Source organism: Narcine bancroftii, chromosome 7 (genome assembly GCF_036971445.1).
Source record: "Narcine bancroftii isolate sNarBan1 chromosome 7, sNarBan1.hap1, whole genome shotgun sequence".
In the NCBI taxonomy this organism is placed as follows: domain Eukaryota; kingdom Metazoa; phylum Chordata; class Chondrichthyes; order Torpediniformes; family Narcinidae; genus Narcine; species Narcine bancroftii.
The window spans coordinates 173,514,981-173,535,677 of NC_091475.1; the positions used below are offsets into that span (position 1 = coordinate 173,514,981).

General features: G+C 39.2%; 1 protein-coding gene across 8 annotated transcripts in view; it reads right to left on the reverse strand.

The window, feature by feature from the left end:
• The window catches only part of ska3 (spindle and kinetochore associated complex subunit 3), a 51,670-nt gene that overhangs the window by 2,386 nt on the left and 28,587 nt on the right, over window positions 1-20,697 (reverse strand). For 4 of the 8 annotated variants that reach the window (XM_069891375.1, XM_069891376.1, XM_069891372.1 and 1 more), the window contains 6 exons: window positions 14,119-14,284; window positions 9,630-10,059; window positions 8,481-8,590; window positions 3,941-4,104; window positions 1,489-1,695; window positions 278-399 (listed from right to left, as the gene is read on the reverse strand). In XM_069891375.1, coding sequence (XP_069747476.1) covers window positions 278-399; window positions 1,489-1,695; window positions 3,941-4,104; window positions 8,481-8,590; window positions 9,630-10,059; window positions 14,119-14,284 — 1,199 coding nt within the window. Of the gene's footprint in view, window positions 1-273; window positions 400-1,488; window positions 1,696-3,940; window positions 4,105-8,480; window positions 8,591-9,629; window positions 10,060-14,118; window positions 14,285-20,697 lie in introns of those variants that run through there. The other 4 variants (XM_069891379.1, XM_069891378.1, XM_069891377.1 and 1 more) reach the window with 4 other exon arrangements.

Genomic DNA, 20,697 nt, shown 5'->3' on the forward strand with positions numbered 1-20,697 from the left:
CAAAACTGCCAGTAGGCACCCATCTAAAGGACAATATAAGCTGAGCAAGAATACTGTGTACTTTGAGTGAGGTAATGAGTTACATTGTTTATTCTTTCTTTGTACTCCTCACGTCTGCTATAAAGACAAAAAGTGATTGTATGTACTTTGGTTCTGCTGTTTGTTTTCTTACAGTGCAGATTGACTTTTAACACCTTGAATTATGCAAATTGCGATACTGAATCCGATTTCCTGGCAGTTATAAAAATACATCATTCAATAAATGTCTCCGACTTACCTATTTTCCTTCTCAAATTTTTTCATTGATAGAGGCGGCATTAGATTAAAAGTAGTTAAATTTTCTCTGCTGGACTTGTGTCTATCAGGAGTTCTTAAATTTGTGTCATAAGATGATAGCATCTGGTGCAGAGATTAAGCAGTTAGTTTCTAGGTTTTTTTGCTGTAGTATACAATTATTTTAAAATAATATTAAATTTTGCTTGTACTTTAATGTATAGAGATGAAATCCCAATAAATTATTATGCCAAAATGGAATATATAATTTTACAGCTAAGATGTTGGCCTGTACAAGGATATTGAAACTGCATTAAAAATAAGAGCCACATATTTTTACAATGCCTTTAAAATTCCAAAATGCTCTGCACAAGTATTACTAAATTTAATCATGCCAAACAAGGAGAGATGTTAGAAGAACAAAAATGAAATCAAAGGCTAAAGGAAACAGAAAGGTCTACGGAGGGAAATTTCAAATCTTAGGGTCACAACATTTTTCGTCACCAAAAGGAAAGGATGTAAAATAAACCAGAATTGGAGTTAGGGAGAAGGTTGTTGGGGATCATAGAGATAGTCTTGTTTTCAAATCTTTGTCATTTGCTCTAAGAATTTTAATTTCAACTGGGTGCAAGGATGAATAGGACTTGACACATGCTTCAACAGCAGCTTTGGACATCCTCATATTTCCAATAGGTAGAAGATGGAATGCTTTGTAATAATGTCATGGTGAAAAGGCATAGCTTAGTTCCACACTTTTTCTCAATTGTTAATATTTCCACCCCCCCCCCCCCCCCCACTGCCCCAAAAGTTGTGCTTTTATAATTCAGTGGTCAAACTGGATTGTGCTCATTTCTCATAGGAACATTCCAAATTCATTTTTCAGTCTGTTTAAAAAGATTTACAATACTAAAGATATAGTTTGAAACAAATTCCCAGACTTCCATTTTGGTCTTAAATTTCAGTACTCATTACTGTCATGCCAAAACCATATTTTTTAAAAAGTCATAATGGAATCATATTATCAAGTTTCAATATCCTTCCTAAAGTAAAATACCCCAAACTAGATAGTGTACTAAATGGGGCTTGATCAAATAGTGCAAGTTTAGGAGAACCCTTCCTTGAAATCAAAACATGGACAGATGAATTTTTATTCTATGCTGTACTTTATTACTTTGTTTCAATTTTGGAGTAGTGTAAACAAGAAACAAAACCAACCTTAAGAACATCGATTGAAATTTGTGTGGTCATTTCTGGGACTTTTGGTGTATCAAGAGGAATTTCATAGTTGGTCGTTATTAGTGGAGGCGATGGTGATTTGTTGAATCCATCCAGAAAGCAATTCTCAGAGCCCTTTGCTGGTGGCTGAGGTTCTACTAAACCAAGCTCATCTGATGCTTCTTGTACACGAGCCTTAGTTCCCTGCTTTAAGGACAAGAAAGATTTAATACAAAATACAACAACTCATCATTAAAATAAAGGGGCTTGAGATGACTTGTACAAAATTCAAATGTTTAATATTAACCAGTTATTTTTCTCACTACTAGCGAAAAGTGTCACATTTATTTACACTTTTAGCTAGGTGAAGCCTGGCAACGAATGAATTAAATTTTTTTTTTACCTTAAACAATTCCACACTAATAAGCAGGGTGTGTTCTGGGAGTAAAGTTGGAGGGGGCTGGGTGGGTTTGTGCATCTTACATCCAACCACTTTGGTGTCTTAGTGCACAAATCTGGTAACATATTTTCCAAGAATACATTAAATACAACTTTGGATCATTAAATGCATAAATGAAAACACAAACGTAGTGAATAACAAGTTTCTGATCAATAAGGTTCATTGATGCATGATGAGAAATTGTTCTATGGATAATTTTATAATCACATAGAATTCACGGTCAACAGCAAAACCATTGTGTCAAAAATGGTGAAAAACCCAAAGGGTTAGATGCCTCTATGGTGAGTGCTTCCCTATTTCCAATGACGTGCTGCTTGGCTCCAGATCATGAGGTAACTAAGATATAATGAAGAAGTAATTTAGTCCTTTGAGCCAATGCAGAGTCTCAGTGCAATCTCAGTCGATCTGATTTCTCATTGTAATGGATAAACATTGGGAGAATTTGGTACAATTAGTGGGTTATGTACATACACTCATTTTAAAACATCATATTTGAAAGACTGAAGAATTCATATTCAGTAACATTGCATGATCTTTGGAGACTATGCACATTTCACAAGGGGGTGCTAATTGAAATGACAGCATGAAATGAATAGCCATTGTTTTGGAGGAGACAAACTGGCTGCAAGTACCTACAGTGTGCTCACAGAAAGGTCACTCTTGGGTTTTGTTTAAGACAACAGCTTGACTCAAGAGAGGAGAACTGTGGTTTGCTGAAGAAGGTGGGGGTTTTGCAAGTGAGAGAGTCACATGGGCTTTCTGGCAGTTTGAGAGAGAACGAAGACAAGCCCTCTCAGCTGATGTGTATGACACTAACAAGCCAGTAGGAGCTGGTTAGAAACAGAAAGTTCCAGAGCAGTGGATGGCTGAAAGTGCTATCTGTCTGATGTCTCTCTTGGAATAATAGGTGGAACAGAAAGGAACTCTGTGGTAGCCTGAAAAAAGGTTACCATCTGGAAAACCCTGATGGGGCAAGTTTCATCAGCGAGACATTGACATAACTAATGGTGGTACCTCAGTTGTGGAAATCCTAGAACAAATATCTCTCTGCAAACCCTACAAGAACCTTCCTGAGTGGTAAACATTTACCTTTCGAGCACCAAAGCTGGTAACTTTATACCTGTTAAATTCTGTGTACGGTATAAGAATTGCCTGCATCCAGAGAACTTGGAAGAAGAAGTGATATTGAACTGTGAACCAAAGAACTTATCTTAAACTTACACACACATCATACACGTGTACTTAGAATTAGAAGGAGGTTAATTTGAGGTAGTTAAGTATAGAGATAAGTTAAAGTTTGATTCTGTTTTCATGTTTAAAGTTGATTAAAAATAACTTTAGTTTTAAAAACTACTTGTCTTGGTGAATATCTATTGCTGCTGGGTTTTGGGGTCCTTTGGGCTCGTAACATCATACACAACACAAGAGAAAGAAAGAAACACCAAACTTGTTTTATCTATTGCGTTGGACAGTCTCATCTCCATATCTTGAGATACTTTGTCCCTGGTTTTACCCAGGTTATAACCAGATCTGTAACAGTAATCACACAATTCAAACACAAACTTTGCCAATTGACAACACAATGATCCTTTTTAAAAAAAAAAGTTTTATGATTGAGATTATTACATTAATTGATCAAATTGGATTTAAAAAATGAAAGCAGTGTAGAGATTCCAGTGGATATAAACAGGTGAAAGGTTGCATTCACGATAGAGCAGCATAAAACACTGATAAAAATATTGAAATAATGGGCAGCTCTATTGGTTCACAAATCTAACTTTTTTTTCCCAAAAAAAGTTGTGCAGCCAGATGTAGGAAAACAACTAACTTAGTTTTAAAAATTATAAAACTGATTTGCAGACAGAATTTATTCTCACAAAAATGCACAAATGAAAATTTAATTGGTATTCACCATAAACTGTATTGTGAAATAATATTAATGTGGTTGCTTGCACATAGTTACCCTTTCATTTGACTGAAGATCATACTCACAGATTGCTTTTTCAGCCAGGGTGTCTGAAAATTTGGTAGTGCTGGTGAATGAATTGAACTACTTGATTTTCTGTCTTCATCTACTGGATCTTGGGAGTTACATTTATGTATTTTCAGACCAGGTGTGCAGAACACAGGAGGCAAAGGAGAATTTAACATATCTGCTAAAATATAAAAGTATAACATTTCTTGACTACAAAATTTGAAAATCAATCTGAAGAACTAGTTTATGAATTAGCAGAACTTATGAGAAGGGAAAATTTTAATGGAGCTACGCCTATCCAATACTCAAAAGAATATGGAAATATTTAAAACAAAAATCAAGGTTATATTGTAGCAGCCCGCGAACCGAATCGCCACCTGGCTCACAAAATGGCCGGCAAAAGCAAGGGCCCTGCAAGGAACAATGGCCGTCGTCCCGCTCGGTGGGAAATAGCAGGAAGGGTGCACTGCAATGATGTCACTCCTATTGTTAGAGCCAGAGAATAAACATAAAAACAGTGGCAGAGCAATAAATCAGTCTTTCACGTCGACTTGACTGTGTTGATTTTACTCCACACTTCACGTAGCTCTACATCGGTGACCCTCACAGGTCAAACTGGTAGTTGGACTCGAAGACGATAGACCAAGCAGCTCTCCACTCAGTCTTGATCAAGCTGCCAACATTCTGGGCATTGCAGCCACGTGTAGTTTGAACAGGCCAAGGCCCAGTTCGACCTTCAACAGATCGCCCCCACTGGCATCTGCTAATACTACGCAGTGAGCTTGTTCAACCAGGACATAGCAGCAAGGGTTGTCAAATTCTTATGGCAGCCTACGGAGCAAGGCAAATACGGTGCCTTTAAAGAGCTACTGGCCCACACTTTCAGGCTATCAGTGCGAGCACACCACCTGTCTGCTGCACTTGGATGGTTTGGGGGACAGGGCCCCATCCACCCTCATGAATGAGATGCTTGTACTCGCCAAGGGGCACAAGCCTTGCCTGCTCTTTGAGTAGATTTTCCTGGAGCAGCTGCCCAAGGATATCCAATTCTTGCTCGCTGCTTCAGCAACCCGAGGAAAGTTGCAGCATGGAGAGCAAAGAAAGAACACAGCACCTCAGTGGAACAGATCACCAAGCTCTGACCCCTGCCAGCAACAAGGCCCCAGCAGACAGAGAGGCAAGTGGACCCCATCACCCCCCCCCCCCCACCCAGCCATATTTTTATAACCATCAACAATGAGGTGTACAAATTGGGAAGCAGGCTGAGGTTACCAGAAGGAAGCAATTTTGAATATGTGATTACAGAAACAATGATAATTAAAAGATTTAAAACAAACATGTACATCAAACTGCAAGAGAAAGAGAACAAGAAAACAAGCTGTAAACCCAAACAAAAATGGGAACAAGATCTAAACATAAAAATAAAAGAATGAAACATGGGAAAAGCTAAGCTCCGGAACGATGAGAAATACAATAAACACGAGGTTACGCATGATACAATATAATTGGTTACACAGGCTAGACACCACGCCCCAAAAGTTAAATAAATGGGACCCAACAGTATCAGATAGATGTTTTCGCTATAAGAAGGAAACAGGAACAACAGTACATGCAATTTGGGCATGTGAGAAAGTGAAAAAGTTTTGGGAAGATCTAAATCATGTATTAAATAAAATCACAAAAGCAACATATCAAAAAATCCAGAGAACTTTCTTCGAAGTAATACAAGAAGTAAAGAACTTGGAGTCGATTTGGATGGAGCACAAAAAAGATTTATTATGATAGCCTTAGCTGTAGCAAAAAAATGTATTATGTCAACCTGGAAATTAGAAGATAGCCTAAGAATACAGCAATGGTACATAGAAATGAATAAATGTATTCCATTGGTAAAAAATAACATATAATTTAAGAAATAACATCACAGTATTCGAACAAATTTGGGAACCATATATAGAACACAACAGAGAAGTCCTACCGCGGACCTCCACCGCCTAAAATGTCAGAAGGAGAAGACGATGAAATGAACTGACCCAGTATGTAAAAATAGAAGACACAAATTTCTTGTTTATTTTCATTGTGTGATGACATTGTTTAATGTATCATATATGTTGAACTTGAGTGAAGGGGGGGGGGGTGAAGGAGGGAGGGAAGGGAGGGGGAAAAAGGGGAGAAAATGACACTGTGTATATTCAAGGGGGAAATGTTTGTGTGTATTTTGGTCAGTATGGTTCATAGTATGAAAAATTAAAAAAAACACAATGGGGTGTAAAGGCTCGTCGATTCCTCCTATCCTGCACGTTTCAAGGAAACACCTTGGCCAGCCACCGCTAATGGCTGCCGTGGTTGGCCAACGTGACAGTGTCCTCCACGTGTGGGACACCAGTGTCAAAATAAGTGTCTCCCCCCCCGCACCCCCATGACCTACGAAACCCGGAATACCAAGCCAGACCCAGCACTGATGGCATCGAACAGCACCTCCATATGAACTTATGACAACCACACCATCCCCCTACGATTTGCTGGCCACTGATTTAAGTGGACTTTTACTGTCGCGGCAGTGGCGCAACAGGTCCTGGGATCCGATTTCCCACTGGGATCCCACTGCCTGATGGTAGACTTGAAAGGGTGACGTTTGGTGCCAGAAATTTTCAAACGATGCCCCTGTGTGAAGTCAAACTACTGGCCACTCCCTCCCCCACCTCAACTCCATCACGCTGTCCGACGATGTCTACACATGCATCCTGGCGGAATTCCCCGCAATCGTGGCACCAAAATTCTGCTCTGGAACCAAAGCACAGGGTAAGGCACCACATCCTTACCGAGGGCCTCCGATCCATGCTAGAGCGCGCCATCTCCCCCCGAAAAACCTGTCCTCATCAGAGGATTTTAAGAAAATGGAGGAGTTGGGGTTAGTGCAGCGGTCGGACAGCCTCTGGGCCTCCCCCCCTGCACATGGTACAAACTCTGCGCCTCTGCAACTGGTACCTTGACTTCCTCAATTGGAAGATCGCAGTAAGAATGAATTGGAAACAATGTCTCCTCAATGATTTTCAACATTGGTCCATCTGAAGGATGTGTGCTTAGTCCACTGGTCTAATCATTATATACCCATGACTGTGTGGCCAGGCACAATTCTAATGCTACCTACAAATTTGCCGATGACACCACAGTTGTCGGCAGAATCAAATGGCAACGAGGAAGCACAAAGGAGGGGATTAGATCAGCTCGTTGAGTGGTGACATGCCAACAATCTTGCACTCAATGTTAACAAAACCAAGGAGATGATTGTGGACTTCAGGAGGAAGTCATGGGTACACAACCCAGTCCTCATTGAGGGCTCAGTAATGGAGAGGGTTAAGAACTTAAAATTCCTGGGTGTTAACATCTCCAAGGATCTGTCCTAGAGCCTCTATGTCAAAACAATTACGAAAAAGGCTTGCAAGCAGCTGCACTTTGTGAGGTGCTTGAGGAGATTAGATATGTCATTGAAGACTCTTGAAAATTTCTACAGGTGGAGAGAATTCTGGCTGATTGAATAACTGTCTGGTGTCGAGGCGCCAACTGTTAGGAAAAAATTCCAGAGGGTTGTTAACTCTGCCTGCAACGTCACAGACACCAGCTATCATTCCATTGTGGACATCTACAAGAGGTGGTGTCTTAATAAAGCAGCCTCTATTCTCAAAGACCCCCATCATCCTCTTCATTCTACTACCATCGTGAAAAAGGTACAGAAGCCTAAATATGAGCACTCAGTGGCACAAGGTCAGCTTCTTCCCCGCTGCCATCAGATTCCTGAATAATCAATGAACCAAAGAAACTACCTTACTTTTTGTATACTATTTTAAAAAAATATTTATTGTTGTAAAAGTGGCTTATATGTTTGCAATATGATGTAGCTGCAAAAACTCAAATTTTGTGACTTGTTCATGACACTAAATTCGGATTCTGATATTGGTGAGGCCAAATTTAGAGTATAGTGTGCAGTTTTGGTCACCTAACTACAGGAAAGATAGCAAAAAGATAGAAAGAGTGCAATTAAGATTTACTAGGATGTTGCCCTGACTTCACGAATGGAGTTACAGGGAAAAGTTAAACAGGTTAGGTCTTTATTCCCTATGTGGGAGATAGATGGAGTAAATGTCGACAGGCTTTTTCCATTGAAGGTAGAGGAGATAAAAACCAGAGGACATGGGTTAAGAGTGAAAATGGAAAAGTTTAGGGGGAACATATGGTGGAAACTTGATCACACAGAGTGGTGGGAGTGTGGAATGAGCTGCCTTCTGAAGTGGTGAATGCAGGGCTTAATTTTAACATTTAAGAAGAATTTGGACAGGTACATGAATGGGAGATGCATGGAAGGCTATGGACTAGGTGACAAAAAATGTTTTGGCACAGACTAGAAGGGCTGGAGGGACCGGTTTCTGCACTGTAGTGTTCTATGGATAAAAAGGACCAATTCTTCTCCCAAAATGACAATTTTTAAATGATTTATGAAACATAATAAAATTAATAAAAGTTTTTAATTACATTCAAATATTTTATTTGCCCAATACTTACCATTGAACATTGACTGGTGTGACATACAAGGCACAAAGTCACCCTTGATGATCTGTTTTGATGAAGAGGTTTTCGGTGTATGATTTTCTGCTGTAGGTAGAGGATTACAACTGGAAACCATTTTTGGAGGGGGAAAGAAAGGACAGTGGAAGGAAAAAAGAAAAACGACATCTTTAAAGATTAAAATACTGATAAATTAGGTCATTACACTCAATGGAAAAATCATTCATTCATAATCCTAATTTTTTTTTAATCAAGGGAAGAATGGAGACAATTTTTTCACTCCAATTTCTAAATTATAAATACTGTGAAATGAAGAAGCATGGAAAATTTAACTGCATTATCAGTGACATAATGGAATGCATTGAAATTTTGTGAATAAAAACAGCTGTCATTTGAGTGGCACAGTTAGCACTAGAGTTTGAATCTGGCGCTGTCAGTAAGGAGTTTGTACCTTCTCCCTGTGTCTGTGTGGGTTTTCTCCAGTTTTCTCCCACCCTCCAAAACATATCGAGTTGTTGGTTAATCGGGCAGCACTGGTTTAAATGGTTGGAATTGGCTTCTACCGAGTTGTAAATCAGTTTTAAATTTAAGGTGATACCAATGCTCAAATTAAATCTGTTTAGCCAACATAAATAGGTTCATGTTCATAGAAACATAGAAGATAGGAGCAGGAGTAGGTCATGGCTGATCTTAAAGTTCAGTAGCCCGTCCCCGCCTTCTCTCCGTAACCCCTAATTCCCTTATACTGAAGAACTAGATCTAATTCCAATACAGCTGTTGCTATTGTAAATAGTAGATTCAGAAGATGAGCAACAGTGGAACTCCTTAAGCATACAAATTCTATTTGAAACTTAGGCTTAGTGTTTTAAGTTTGGTTTGGTGTAAATTTTTCACCAATGATCCACTCTTTGTTCGGACATCTCTTATGTTCGCCCACACCTTGATGAAGGGCTCAAGCCCAAAACGTTGGTGATGTATCTTTACTGTTGCTACATAGGCACTGTTTGACCAGCTGAGTTTCTCCAGCATTTGTGTGTCTTTATCGCTTTTAAAAATCAGTCGTTATTTATGAAATTCACAATCATGAATGGAAACAGAATGCAGAAGGTTGAACTAATTTTTCTTTGAAAATATAATTTTTTTTACCTGTTGCTCTTTAGTTGTTTAGGCTTATTATACTCTGCCAAAGTAAAGTCATCTACACAGCCTGTGTATTCAAAAGTGTCAAAGCTTTCCATATTGGGAGCAAAGCACACATCTTCATCCAGCTGCAATGTGCATTTTGGTGTCTTTGGCCTAACTGGACCTTGAAACGTGGAAGATGGCATATTGTAGTTTCCAGAGAATTCCTGAGCTATTTTGGAATTTAAGGGCAGGGGGCATTCTGGTATTCCCAAAGCACTTTGAAATATTAAATGTCCAAGTCCAAAATCTTCAAGTTGGGGTGTATGTAGAGGGTCATTCAGCAAAGGTTTCTCATTCAAAGAAGTATTAACTTCATCACTTCGTGATTCAGGCTCAGGTTCAGAATTTTCTGCCACATCAACTTCAGGTTCAAAGAGTTTCTCCTGTATTTCTTAGAGAAGGAAAGAGAATAGCATTTTACTTAGATATTGCTTGCTTCCCACTGCCTTAAAGCAACGAAGCTCACCTTCAGGAAAATTGATTCCATTGGTCAAAAGAGACACTGCCATATCGTCGGCCAATGGAGATATTTAAGTAATGCGCAAACACTATAGTATGTCGCTTAAGTAACGTTCAAACGCAACAGTTTGCACTTGTAGTTGAAGTGATAAATTATTCAACTACAAGAAAAAAAATGTTGCATACATTGGGGAATAGAATATAAAAGTTGGGATGCCTTTTAGCAACTTGAAACAATGGTTAGACTGCATTTAGAGCACAGCTTATTGTTCTGGTCAGTACACTGTGGGAAGGATATTTTTGCATTGGGAAAAGGGCAAAGGGTGTTGGCTGGATTGGAAGAATGGATACATTGGGTTTATTTTCCATGGAATGAAGGAGACCAAAGGGTTATTTGATAGTGGTATATAAAAGTATATGAGGTATAAAATCAGAATCCTTTTCCCATGAAGGGAAATCAGAAACAAGATGGCACAGCATTAAGGTACAAGAAAAGTGATCTGAGGGGCAAGCTTTTTCATTTAGAGAGGGTGATTGATACCTGGAACACTGTCAGAAAAGATGTGGAGTTGGATACAACCACTACACTTAGCAGGCCCTTAAATTAGCAAGGCATAGAACGATACGGACTTAATACAGGCAAATGGAATCTGTGTACGTGGCCAACAAGATTAGCATGGTTCTTGTGAGTTGAAGGGCCTGTTGCTGCAGGTGTTATAATTGACAGCTAGCAATTGCAGAGATATCAATAATTTGAATAAAAACCTCACAATGAATTATCTTAAATATCTTGAATTACTTTTCTTCACTCTAGTACATAAAACATTAGCACACAGAAACAGGCCTTTTGGCCACTATGTCTGTGTCGAACATGATGTTTAAATCAAACTAAAACTCTACTGCTTGCACCTGATAGATATCCCTTTATATTCATGTGTATCTAGAAGCCTTTGTATCTGCTTCCACCATTGCCATCAGAAATCAGATTCCTGAACAATCAATGAACTTTTTTTTAATAGTAATGCAAGGTGGTTCTAATATCAACGTTTGCTCTGTGACGCTGCTGCAAACACGGAATTTCATGACTTGTTCACGACAATAAACCGTTTCAGGCACCCACCACTTCTGTGTAAAATATTTGCCCTGTACATCCCCTTCAAACTTATTCACCCTCTCCTAAAATGCATGTCTTCTAGTGTGTGATATTTTATCCCCGTGGAAAAGAATCTGACTCTCTATCAATACCTCTCATGAGTCCCTCAGACTCCTTGTTTGTCCAACCTCCCCCATAACTTATACCCGCTAAACCAGGCAACATCCTTGTAAACCTTTGTGTTCTTTCCAAAGCCTCCACACCTTTCTTGAAATGGGGCAACCAAAACTGTACACAGTATTCAGAGTGCAGTCAAGCAAAGTTTTATACTCAATGCCCCACCCAATGAACCCAAGCCTATCATATGCCTTCTGAACCATTCAATCTACCCGAATGGGCACCTTCAATGAACAAAAACCTAGAACTTCCGCACATCAATACTTTGAAGAGGCCCACCGTTTACTATTTACATTTAACTTGCCGAAGTGCCAAACCTCACATTTTTCTGGATTGAACCCCATAAGCAATTTTTCTGCCCAAATCTATAATTGATCTATATCCTGTTGTATTCCTCAATAATCCTCTATGCTGTCCACAACTCCACCAATCTTGGGTATCATCTGCAAACTTACTAACCCATCCACCAAATTTTTCATCCAGGTTATTTATGTATATCACAAACAATTGGGATTCCAATACCAGTCTCTGTGGAACACTGCTGGTCACAGCCTGAATAACAAGCTTCCATTACTACCCTCTGTCTTCGATGAGCCATCCAATTTCTTATTAACCTCAGATTCCATGCATCTACATCTTCTGAATTAGCGCAGCATGAGAGATCTTGTCAAATGCAAAGACGCATTATAATAGTCTGTAATTTCATGGAAAATTAGAGTTGGTTTCAGGCAATCTTATTGATTTATAGGATATGGGCACAGCAGACATTGCCCATCCTTGCCCAAGGGTGATGATAGTGAAAGTCTTCATGAATTGCTGCAGTCCACATAGCAAATGCATTCTCAAGCAAGTCAAAAATGTACTGGGAAATGCAGCATTCCTAGGTAAAGGTAATCAATGTTTCAGGCCTGAGACCTTATTTAAATGCATTCTTATAATGCTATTGGGTAGAGAGGACAACATTTGTGGATTATGTACAATTGGGTAGGGATTCAAGGATTACAGCATATAAGCAGGTTTCCAGAATTGACTGGATTTGCAGAGAAATCCATTGCAAGAAATGCTCCTCTGCATAGCTTTTTCTAAATATAGTATTTTGATTATTAGTTCAAATGAATGGCTATTGTCCATATCATTGAGAGAGAATAAGGAATTAGTATGATATAAGTTCCTTAATTTTATCCTAATAACATTGAAACACCTACAATATTTCAAAACAAGAAACAGTACAACTTAACAGAAACAGGAAGTTTGCTATTTTGGAAGGTTATAGCATCCTATAATTTCTTACCTCAAGTAAACCAAAATTTAAGTAATAAATCATTTCCTCTTCCTCTCCCCAACCCATCATTAACATTACCACTAAATACAGCTTTCCTGATTTAATTCTATTTGATTATCTGTTGTTTGGACTGGAAAATAAAGTACTGGTAATGGTTCTGACCTTATAAAGACTTGCCTTTTTTGTGGATATCTTTAAACAACACTATTTAGAATACATATAGACACAGATTTTCATAACCTACAATCAGCTAAACCAGGGATGGCCAACCTATTGCACGTGTCAAAAGTGCGATTGTATGATTAGAAGTGGTGCATTGCGCCCCAGTGATAATACGTGCCCTTAATGTCCGTTTGGGTAACATCCAACTGCATACATGTCCATTGTCCCATAATTATTCAGTAAGTCCGCAGCAATTTAGGAAAAAAACGATTTCTAGCTATTGAAAATCATATACTGTATACCCAAACTGATCTGACTGCCCCGCTTTCTTCCCACAGCCCTGTATCAGTCCCCACACTGATCCCACTGCCCCGTTCTCTACCCACAGCCCTATGTCAGTTCCTGCACTGATCCCACTGCCATGCTCTCTCCCCACAGCCTGTCGGCCCCCACAGTGATCCCACTGCCCTGCTCTTTCCCCACAGCCCCACGTCAGTTCCCACTCTGATCCCTACTTATAAATAAAAAGTTTACAGGTACACTACATTATTCCATATAGCTTTGCTAAGTATATAATATGGTGTTTGCATAACATCCACATCACATATCTGTAATAAAAAAGTAAATCTACTCATGCAAAAAGTATTAACCAAAAACTGATTTGTAGAAAAAAACCTATAACAGGAATTCAAATAGCTTCAAGCTAGAAATGGGTTTTACTGAGAATAAATCTAAAATGTAGCAATTAATTTTAGTGAAATCAAAACAGTCTCATTAAGGTAATTAATGTTTATCTTGTTTTTATATTAAATCAATCCATCATGTAAAAATGCTAAATATGTCTATATTAACATATTTTTACAAGAATTGAATGGGGGTACAAGAGTTGTACTCATGTATGAAAAAAATTAACGCATGAAATGTAAAAGGTTGGCCACCCCTGAGCTAAACCAATATGAAGGATACATCAGCAGCTTCTGGTTTGGTAAAAAAAGATTCACATAACCTGTCACATTGGATGTTTTAATACTCCTACAAGTTGATTCACCTGCTGAATATTTCCAGTATTTTCTGATATATTTCCAAATTTCTTGCATCTGCAATATTTTTGTTTTAGAAAATATCAATGGCTGGTTATTTCATGCAAGCAAAATTTCAATTGGTAGCCTCAAATTTTAAACTCCTTTACATTACTAATTACAGTAGCAAGTTGCAATAGCATTCTCAGACATTAAAATAACAACGAAACTGCAAGCGGATTTTATTCCTTTACATACCGTCATCCTTTTTATGCAAGGGCTCAAAGCCATAATTCTGAAAGTGTTCTTTGATTTCTTCAAGGTCTGCATTGTTCTTCTGGTGCAGTATCTCCAAGGCTCTAATTAATACACTATTTTCTCTGCTTTCGGTTTCAAAAGTTTCTAATTTTTTATGAAGATTTGCCTTTAAAGGGAAAGCAAAAAGTTTAATGGTACTGTCTACATTAAGCTGAATGCCATTTTTCTGGACTTTCAAAAAGAAGTACAAGGCAATCCAAAACAATCAACTGAGTTTTACAATGCACCTTATGATAGTTTTGATGTAAATGTAGCTTTTGACCAATTGAACAGCCTTCCTGGTAGAAACCCATTTATTTAGCAAATTCTACAGGCCCTGGTATGGTAATTCAAATGCCCAGGAATGCAGAAGACTGCCCAAAGTAGCAAAATAGCAAAGTCAAGCACAAGCTCTGACTTTCCATCCACTGAAAATATCTATGTGAGGCATTGTCTCAAGGAGACAGCTAACATCAGAAGGGAATCCAATTACCCTGGTCACAACCTCATCTCATTACCTTCAGGCAAAAAGTACAGAACTCTAAATAAAGTCCATCACCTCCAGGTTCAAGACCAGTTTATATCCCATGGCTATCAGGCTCTTGAACCTTCCCTTGCTACCCTAACTATAAACTACTCCGGAATCACAAAAAAAATGCACCAATGAAATGCAGACTTTTTCTTGTAAAAACTACAAGTATGGATATTTAGCATTCTATCCTCTATATTTATATCTCTTTCCATACTGGAGTAATTTAAAATATACTGTTGTAGTTGGTGTATCTTGCATACCAGTGTCTGTAGCAAGTAAGAATTTTGGTGTATACCCACATTGTTCTTGTGTGTGTGACAATAAACTCATCATTATCAAATTTGTCTGTCTGATCAGGAGTTTATTTTTAAACTTTAACTGAAACGAAGAAGGTGAAGAAATTGGGTGATGGGGGGCTGAAGAGGATGGGAAACGTAACACAAATGGGATGACTTGGATGGGATTGAAAGGAATGAATGGGGGGGGGGGGTCGTGGCTTGATGGTGAAGGAAGAAGAAGTGTAATTCCTTCTTCCCCCAGTTGGACTAATAAATACCCGAATTAAAGAATTTTTAAAAGTTCTGAAAATCTATTCCGAGGTTGTCTGAATATTACAAGACTATAATGGTTGTCAATAGAAAGAATAAACTTCCCTTCAAGAATACTGAAGAACTGAGGCCTACTTACCAAGTGGAATCCACAAAATCGATTGGTCAGTCATCCAAGCAACAATGCACTCCAGCCCGCTTGAGTATTACCCCAGCGCCCTCGCAAGATGGCGCCGGGCTTCCGATTTTTTGATCTTGATCAGCTCGCTCACGATGTCGAGCGCGCTGTAGAATCGTTGGAGTGCGCAATGTTGGGCCTGGTGATTGACACTGCTGCAGGACCTGGTGGTGTGAAGGCCCAAGGCAGCGCATCGGAAGACACACATGCATGGGCACCGGCGCTGCCGGGCATGCGTGGTGCGGCCCGGGTCTACAATCTCCTTGAGAGGGTTTGGGCCATCACTGAAGTTGGTCGGCAACGGGTCGAACATATAACCATCTAACCACTTACAGCACAGAACAGGCCAGTTCGGCCCTACTAGTCCATGCCGTAACAAATCCCCACCCTCCTAGTCCCACTGACCAGCACCCGGTCCATACCCCTCCAGTCCTCTCCTCTCCATGTAACTATCCAGTCTATCCTTAAATGTAACCAATGATCCCGCCTTGACCACGTCTGCCGGAAGCTCATTCCACATCCCCACCACCCTCTGCGTAAAGAAATTTCCCCTCATGTTCCCCTTATAACTTTCCCCCTTCAATCTTAAACTATGCCCTCTAGTTTGAATCTCCCCCACTCTTAATTGAAAAAGCCTATCCACATTTTCTCTGTCTGTCCCTTTTAAAATCTTAAACACCTCTATCAAGTCCCCCCTCAATCTTCTACGCTCCAGAGAAAAAAGCCCTAGTCTGCGCAACCTTTCCCTGTAACTCAAACTTTGAAATCCAGTCAACATTCTTGTGAACCTTCTCTGTATTCTCTCTATTTTGTTTATATCTTTCCTATAATTTGTTGACCAAAACTGTACACAGTACTCCAAATTTGGCCTCACCAATGCCTTGTACAATTTCATCATAACCTCCCTACTCTTGAATTCAAATCTCTGATTTATGAAAGCCAACATTCCAAATGCCATCTTCACCACACCATCTATCTGAGTATCAGCCTTGAGGGTACTATTTACCATCACTCCTAAATCCCTTTGTTGCTCTGCACATCTCAATAGCCTACCATTTAATGCATATGACCTATTTATGACCTATTTTTGCCTTTCCAAAATGTAACACCTTACACTTATCTGTATTAAATTCCATCAGCCATTTCTCAGCCCACACCTCCAGCCTTCCTAAATCACCTTTTAATCTACGGTAATCTTCCTCACTGTCCACAACACCACCAATCTTTGTATCATCCGCAAACTTGCTTATCCAATTCTCCACCCCTACTTCCAAATTGTTAATATGTATAACAAACAATAGTGGACCCAGGACCGATCCCTGAGGAACTCCACTAGTCACTAGCCTCCAATTGAACAAACAATTTTCTACCACTACTCTCTGACACCTCCCATCCAACCATTGCTGAATCCATTTCACTACCTCCTTATTTATACCTAATGCCTCCACCTTTTTTCCTAACCTCCTGTGGGGAACTTTGTCAAAAGCTTTACTAAAGTCTAAATAGACAACATCCACAGTTTTCCCTTCATCAACCTTTTTTGTAACCCCCTCGAAAAACTCAATCAGGTTTGTCAAGCATGATCTACCCCTGACAAAACCATGCTGATTACTCCCTATCAATCCCTGTACCTTCCGAATATTTGTAAATACCATCCCTCAGAACACTTTCCATCAACTTACCCACCACAGACCTCAGACTCATAGGCCTATAATTCCCAGGTTTCCATTTGGACCCTTTCTCAAACAGTGGAACCACATGCGCCACCCTCCAATCCTTTGGGACTACCCCCGTGACCAGTGACATCCTAAATATCTCTGTTAATGGCCCCACTATCTGTCCACAAGCCTCCCTGAGTGTTCTTGGGAATACTTGGGAACACGTCGGGTCCGGGTCTGTAGGCACGCAGACCAGGAGTAAAGTGAGTAAATTGTCGGTGGAATTGAAAGAACAGCAAGGGAAAGCTTCTCTGCAAACTGAAGGTATGGAAGAAGAATCATCAACTACTGTTGAATTAAGAGAAGGTAGGCCTCAAGGAGAGACAAGTGAAACTACTTTTGATGCTGTCTTTACAATTCTTGAATCTATAGCTCATCAAATGGGTAACATGTCAACACAAATGTCTACTCAGATTGACCATGAATTTATGAACATGACTGAAAAAATGAATAATATATGTGAGGATGTCTCTTCTGTTAAGAAAAATATTTCTGTTGTTAAAGCTGATGTCAATATATGTTTGAATATGGAGGATACAGTTCAAGATCATTTTAAGAAAATGGAAGATGCCTTTCAAGACTGTAGAGAACAAGTGGAACGTAATAAAGAAAAAAATAGAAAAAGTGGAAGATTCTTTCGTTGGATGGGAAATTTAGAAGGATTTATTGAAGAAGATAGACTCTGGAAAATCAAAGTCGTCGAAATAATGTCAAAATAGTGGGAATTCCGGAAGGAATTGAGGGTTTGGATCCAATAATTTTTTTTTAAAAAGTGTCCCTGAAGCGAGGGAGTCACGTGATGGAGTAGTGGCCGGACGGTGAACTCCAGCCCTCTCCAGAAAAGTCGGGAAAAACAAAGGAAAACACAAAGGCACAGAAATAAAAGTTACAGAAAAGTGAGTATAAAGGTGGAAAGAAGATGGCGACAAAAAAAAGAAAAATCGAAAGCAACGGTAAGAAGAGAGGAAGAGAAGGCAAAGGAGGAAAAAGGTGAAGGCCTTACCTGTCCGAAGAGGCCCACTGCGGAGAGAGAAACCCGCTCCCTCAGGTCGGTAAATAATGGACTACAAAAATGGCTCGCAGAGCCGAGTAAAAGTGCGCAACCGCGCATGCGCGAAGAATCGCGCATGCGCGATGCGAATGAAAAAAAACACACCGACGGGAGGGGGGACCAGCTGGGGAGTCGATCTCCACAGCCGGCAACGACAGCTGCAGAACACCTGCAGCAAGAAGAGACCACAGAAGACAATAGAAACAAGAAAGAAGAGGAGGAAAAGGCACCAAAGAAACAACAGATGGCCAACCCAGAGGAAGAAGAAGAGGAAGAGTACAGTGAAATAGAAGAAAAGAAAGGCAAGATAAAGGATATACTTTCTCTTATTAAAGGATACATGGAGTCATTTAAAGAATGGCAAACACAGGAATTTAAGGATTTAAGAAAAAGAATAAACAACACAGAAGAGAAAATAAATAAAATAGAGATGACCTTAACAGAAATGGGAAAGAAAATGGACAAGATGGAAGAGCGGGCAGTAGCAGCAGAAATGGAGGTAGAAGACTTAAAAAAGAAATTGGAGGAATCTAATAAAAAAACTAAAGAGACACAAGAACTACTAGCTCAAAAAATAGATACAATGGAAAACCATAACAGAAGAAATAACATAAAGATAGTGGGCCTTAAGGAAGATGAAGAAGGCAAGAATATGAGGGAGTTTATAAAAGAGTGGATCCCTAAGACCCTAGGATGTCCAGAACTACAGCAAGAAATGGAAATAGAAAGGGCACATAGAGTATTGGCCTCTAAACCACAACCACAACAAAAACCAAGATCTATTGTAGTAAAATTCCTAAGATATACTACAAGAGAAAAGGTACTGGAGAAGACAATGGAAAAAGTAAGAGAGGGCAACAAACCACTGGAGTATAAAGGGCAAAAAATCTTCATTTATCCAGATATAAGTTTTGAACTCCTAAAGAAGAGAAAAGAGTTCAATACAGCAAAGGCGATTTTATGGAAGAAAGGGTATAAATTTATACTAAAGCATCCAGCGGTATTGAAAATATTTATTCCAGGACAACAAAACAGACTATTCTCGGATCCAGAAGAAGCACGAAAATTTGCAGAACAATTACAAAAATAGACTGAGGGAGGAAGACGGGTAATGAGAGTTAAAATGATCACGATTGATATGTATGTGGGTAAAGACAAAAATAGACTGAGGGATGAAGACGGGTAATGAGAGTAAAAATGATCACGATTGATATGTATGCGGGTAAAGAGGTATAAGAGTGAATAGAGACAATGTGCATACGTGAATGTATCTGTACTTAGAGGAAAATATAGATAGTATAGACAAGAATTAATAAGGGAAGGTAATGGAATAGAGAGAATAAGGAGGGAATTAAAAGAGTGACCTTTGTGACATATGAAAAGTGAAATCTTTTCTGGGGGGGGCGGGGTGGGGGGAAATAGTGGTCACTGCAAAATCAGTTGACGCTTGCGAGTGGATTCGCAAATCCAAATGGAGAGGGGAGATGTGGTTGTCCGACAAGGGATAAAGGACAACTCAGGAGGGGAAGGGGAGATTGGGGATAAATAAGATAGAAATAGGAGAATAAGGAAAATGTTGGAGGTTGTAGGAATGTTGTCTTATAAAGAGTTGAAAATAAGAAAACAAAAATGGAAAAGGAGGAAAGGTAATGATGGAAAAACGGAAAGAGAAGATAAACAAAATATAAAAGGGCTACGCTGAACTATATGACTTTAAATATTAATGGAATACATAACCAAATTAAAAGGAAGAAACTACTAAATTTAAATGAATAAATGTATTCCATTAGAAAAAATAACATATAGTTTAAGAAATATTATTGAAATAGTCGAACAAGTATAGGAGCCTTACATTAAATACAATAGCGAAAACCTACCGGGGACAAACATTACCTAAGTTGATGGAAGGAGAAGGAAAGAAAAGAATGGACTCAGTAGAATTTCTGGTGTATTTTTGTTGAATGACAACATTGTCTGACTGGCTTAATGCAACCTAGATTGTATACCTAAAATGGATGAGGGGGGGGGTGGGGGGGTGGCTTGGGAGGAAGGGGGGGGGGGGAGAAAAAGTCACTGTATATGTGTGAAAAAGAAATAGTGTATATCATAGCTAATGTGATTTATGGTGTGAAAAATAAAAAATTAAAAAAAAAAAGTGTCCCTGAAGCATTGGGACTTCAAATTTTTCCAGAGGGTTTGGAGTCACATAGGGCACATAGAGCTTTGAGAAATAAACCATATCCGTCCGGGTCAACCTCCACGAGCAGCTTTGATTCACTGCTTACGGTATCAAGACAGGGAGACCATCTTGCGAGTTGCGGTTCAAAATACACGTAGATATCAGTCTCCGTTGATGGTGCAGGGCAATAAGGTTTTCTTTTACCCGGACTTAAGTTAAGAAATTATTAAAAGGCGTAAAGAATTTAATTCTGCTAAGGAGGTGCCTCAGAGGAAGGGTTATAAATTTTTTTTGAGATACCCTGCAGTTTTGAAGATTTTTTATGGCAATTACC